General features: G+C 40.3%; 1 protein-coding gene across 1 annotated transcript; it reads right to left on the bottom strand.

Moving 5' to 3' along the window:
- Nucleotides 1–200: 200 nt before the first annotated feature.
- LOC146986187 (uncharacterized) lies at nt 201–4434 on the bottom strand. Its single transcript, XM_085779885.1, has 6 exons — nt 4161–4434; nt 3828–3879; nt 3368–3555; nt 1832–2005; nt 852–962; nt 201–617 (listed from the first exon to the last, which is right to left on the bottom strand). Exons 1-6 carry the CDS (start codon nt 4311–4313, stop codon nt 504–506), a joined length of 792 nt encoding a protein of 263 aa, XP_085636011.1. The 5' UTR covers nt 4314–4434; the 3' UTR covers nt 201–503.
- Between the last annotated feature and the right edge of the window lie 202 nt (nt 4435–4636).

Consider the following 4636-nt stretch of genomic DNA (forward strand, 5'->3'; position numbering starts at 1 on the left):
TTGAAGTATGTTTGCTGATGTCAGACACATGCCATCGACAGCTGTCCAAATGAAACAGTTAACTTTATTCAAGTCTTAGAAGTTCTCTCGGTTTGGGAAGTGCACAGACCATCTAAATATAATGTAGGTCTAGTCGTTCTTAGACATAAGAAATACCCTTTTAAACATGGCAATTTTGTGGCCATGACACTTCAGCTTGGTATGGTAAGCAAAAATAACATTTTATTTACATTGTAACTCAGCAACACTGTACATTGGGTTATCTAAAAAGTTAGCTGCACAACATTCCTCTCATATCAACTTATGAAAACATCATAGTCAACTCTTTAAAACTAATTGAAAGTTATTGCATTTGGATTAAATTTATTAGATTTTGTCTAGCAGATAGAGCTAGATAAGGAAATAACACTGCCTCATGAATGTTTGATACCTCAATGTAGTAAAAGATAGTCATCATTGTGTAAATAGCCAAAGGTTTGCAGTACTAATAACTATTATCAGGATCACCAGGGCAACACCTCTCCTGTATAGTTCAGAAATGACCCATGATCCTTTTCAGTCAGTCCTCCGATCACGGACAGTACCGAAGAAATGCTCTCCTCTTTACTAAGTGGAGCCTGGAAAGGGATAGATAAACAAAATATATATTTTATTTAGTAACATGGTGTGTTTATTCATCAACAAGAGCACATGTGATAAAGCTCTCTAATGTTTGGAAAGTAAAGACCATGTTGACATCATGGTGGTGTGATGGCTGATATTGCCGGATCAGTTCATGAGAACATTTTTTTTTTATTGGTGTGAATTGAAAATATGGTATGCTTTTCGACTTGAGTTAGTCAGACCCTTACCTGAGCCCCACCCATGTCAGTACGGACCCAGCCTGGGTGTATAGCCATACAGAGAATCCCATCGGCCTCCATGTCCACAGCCATACAGCGAGACACCATGTTTAGGGCGCTCTGAGAAGACAAGCAAATCAATTTACCATGCAACACTCACTGTGACAAATGCAATACATCTGTAAGGGCCTGAGCTCCCTCTCTGTAGCCATACCAAATCGGAAATAACCCACATTACATGCTTTCAAGAGAAACATTTAATTAAAGCAGAAGTAAGTGATATATTTGTGTTAATGCTGATAAGTCTTTTAAAACCGTAAGTTACAGCTTCAAGTCGCGACTTACGACTTTGTAGCGTTCCAGGCAACCCGCAACTCGTGTTTCTCCGACCTGTTTTACCTGTGAAAGTCACTATAACGGCCACTCGTAACTTCCGACCCGTGAACTCGCACCAGATCGAACTGGTACGATTTCACAGGTCGGAAAAACATGAGTTACGAGTGGCCCTGAACGCACCATAACTTCTTGTCAGCCGACTGAGAGACCCATGTTTCAGTCCAAACACTCTATGTAAGTGATTGCTGTCGGAAGATATAACTATTTAAGACTTATATTAAAGCAGAAGTAAGTGGTCCGGTCATTTTCGCTAATGCTGCGTTCCAGGCAGGCTTTTGAAATCGTAAATTACAGCTTCAAGTCACAACTCGTATTTTTCCGACCGTGAAGTGGTACCAGTTCGATCTGGTACGAGTTCACCGGTCGGAAGTTACGAGTGGCCGTTATAGTGACTTTCACCGGTAAAACAGGTCGGAAAAACACGAGTGGGTTGCCTGAAACGCTACAAAGTCGTAAGTTGTGACTTGAAGCTGTAATTTACGATTTCAAAAGCCTGCCTGGAACGCAGCATTAGCGAAAACGACCGGACCACTTACTTCTGCTTTAATTAACTGGCTTCATCAAGCACAGTTTTGATTCCACAGTAACAATACCTTCGACGTCCTGTAGGGGTACCATTTGAATTTGTTTGCTCTCTCCCCCCAGTTGAGCTCCACTGAGCCAAGTGTGGAGGAAATGTTAATAACTGCCGCCCTCTGGATGCTCATACTCTTTGAGTCACCTGCTTGGCCTCTGGATGCAGCTCGCTTAAGCAGAGGCAGGAAGGCCTGGCAGTAGTGGAAGGACAGAGAAAAAATGAAGTTGAGTGAAATAAAACAACAAAATTTCCTCATTGTTTTATTTATAATCAGACTGTGGAAAGTTAAAGTGGAACAGATTTTAGATGAAGCTTGAAGAATCGGCTTAATTCTATATTTTATTTTATATTTTTTAATGATAATAATAATAATAATGACACTATAAATTATAGCCTATATAATGTGAATAGTAAAATTATGTATGTATACAGCATTGAAATAAGGACACCACAGCAAATGGATGAACTTTAAGTTAGTTTAAAAACACTGGAGTTTGCGTTATCCCTGTCAAAGTAAAGGGTTTTTCATGCTGTATGAGGGTGCCATCTAGTGGCAGTGCCTGAATTCTCCATACTGATTTTTGTAAAGATAAATATTCAGGCCACATTACTTTTTAGCAATGATGACTTAAGATTGCACCTTTTTTTATTTTTTTTAATGTGAGACAAACTTCCTGATTGTTACTGATTAGCTTTTAGTAGCTGCAGCATCTTATTAATACAGTTGATAATAATCAGATTCTATCCAGAGAGTTGTTTTCTTCCAAGTTTTCTCATTTCACTACTAATGTCAATGGCAATGTTGATACCACAAAGATACCACCACCTAAATGGTAATACTAAATCTTTTTGTTTAGTTTCGACAGGCTCTGTTTTGACATTCACAATATAAAACTCCAAGTGCTGGTTTTATCCAAACAGCCCAAATGCTAAAAAAAAATAATAATAATGTTCTGTTGAAAATAACAAATAATTTACAAAGCTGGAAACAAGAATTTTTGCATTTTAGCTTGGAAAAATTGTGTGATGTGATTCATTGCTCTTTTACCTCCCCTTGTACTCATTTATCATAGAGGAGCTTTGGGCTGCAGTGTGGCCTTGTTGACTGTTCCTCAATCGAAGCAAATTGTGCATCGGCGACTCAGTGAGCATCTGCCCTGCTGACATGTTTTTGATCAGAGCCTGAGTTTCTACCGGCTCAGGGTGCTGCTCTGTAGTCCTTACCATTCTCTGAGGCCAACTGAAACCAGACTTTTAATTAATATTTATGAAATGCAGTCGACCGTGAGCTAAAGGGGTTTTTGTTACTTCTGTCCTTCAAGGTCAACTTGCCGTTTTAGGTTTGCAGCATTTAGAAAGTGAGCTAACTCATGGGCTCTGCTCCTGGTGACTATATGAAACTGAAGTATGGTTTTCTTCTCTTTTGCTTATCCACCGTCTGTCAAAGTGAGATTTGAGGACCTTCCAAACAAACTGTTTTTTCCCTACTATGTAGTTGATCCACCACATCAAAGTCCACAGAAAACACAGACTCGATTGGTTCACAAATTACCTTAGTGATCATAAGAGGAGCCACAGCATTGGTGTGGAAGTTTTCTATCATCTTCTCTGCAGTGACAGAATGAAAGTCGGCTATCACGTTGATCCCTGCGTTGTTGATTAGGCAGTTCAGACCCTCTTCCTTTACCAGCTGGCTCACCTCTTCTGCACATTTCTCGATGCTCTCCTGGCTCACCACATCTAGTAAAGAGACACATGGATGGACACCACACATCAACAAAAAGAAATATGAATAAAAAAGAAAATACAAAATTACATAATATGTTATGAGGAGAAAAATAAACAATGACACAGGTAATATGACTACTGTCAGTGTAAATGTACACATTATGATGTATAGTTTTGATTGTAGGCTATGTACATTTCTACACATGTCAAATATATATGGTAGCTTTATACGTTGTAACATTATTTGATGATAGACACCAACCCTTGTTTTTCCTCTGTCTTACCCAGAGTAAATATGTGGATGTTGGGGTGTTTGTCTGCCAGTTCGTGAAGTTTCTGTGGGTCAAGAAGAGCACATGTCATCATTTTGCATTCACAGATATCCAGTTGGGGAATAATAGTGGCATTATTCTAGGGGTTAACTGCTGCTTTCATTTGACATCACTCCACTCTTGATATAAAACCTCATTATCTGCGTTGACTTTTAGTGTTGGTGCCGACCCAAACCAAACCAGTATAAAGCATGGATGTATTATACAGTAGATCCATGGTATAATTAAAGCCGTAGCCTATATAGCATGGCTACAGGGCAGACAGTTAGTTGTGGGGGTGTTTACCTGCGCGCTCCCCGGGGTTCTGGTCGTGGCTATAATCTTTCCTGGTGAGAAACCTCCACTCGCCAGACTCTCGACAATCTGCAGCCCGAGACCGCGACTGGCTCCCGTGACCAGCAGAGAGCCGCAGTTTTTGAAGTTCATGGCACCGCTCATCGTTAACGACCTAACAACCAACCAACACTGAAGTCAGACTTCTCAGTCAGTCAGCGGCCCAGTAGTTGAGGATTCAGATCTCGTGACAGGGATTAGCGGAATCTGGTAATATCGCGCGATTTCACCGCTAGATGGGAGGATTGCTCCACGCCAAAGAAAAGATACTCTACTATGACTATGACCCAGAGCTGTTACAAGTAGGAGATGGTTCAACACAGTGCAGCGTAGACAACGAGGTCTGGAAACAGTTGAAAAAAAAAAAACTAACGCCCAGTTCCTGACCTTACTTTTTCAGGAATTAAACGCAAAGTATCACACAAAAT

Source organism: Trachurus japonicus, chromosome 6 (assembly GCF_045865225.1).
Source record: "Trachurus japonicus isolate A0001 chromosome 6, Traja_1.0".
Classification (NCBI taxonomy): Eukaryota; Metazoa; Chordata; class Actinopteri; order Carangiformes; family Carangidae; genus Trachurus; species Trachurus japonicus.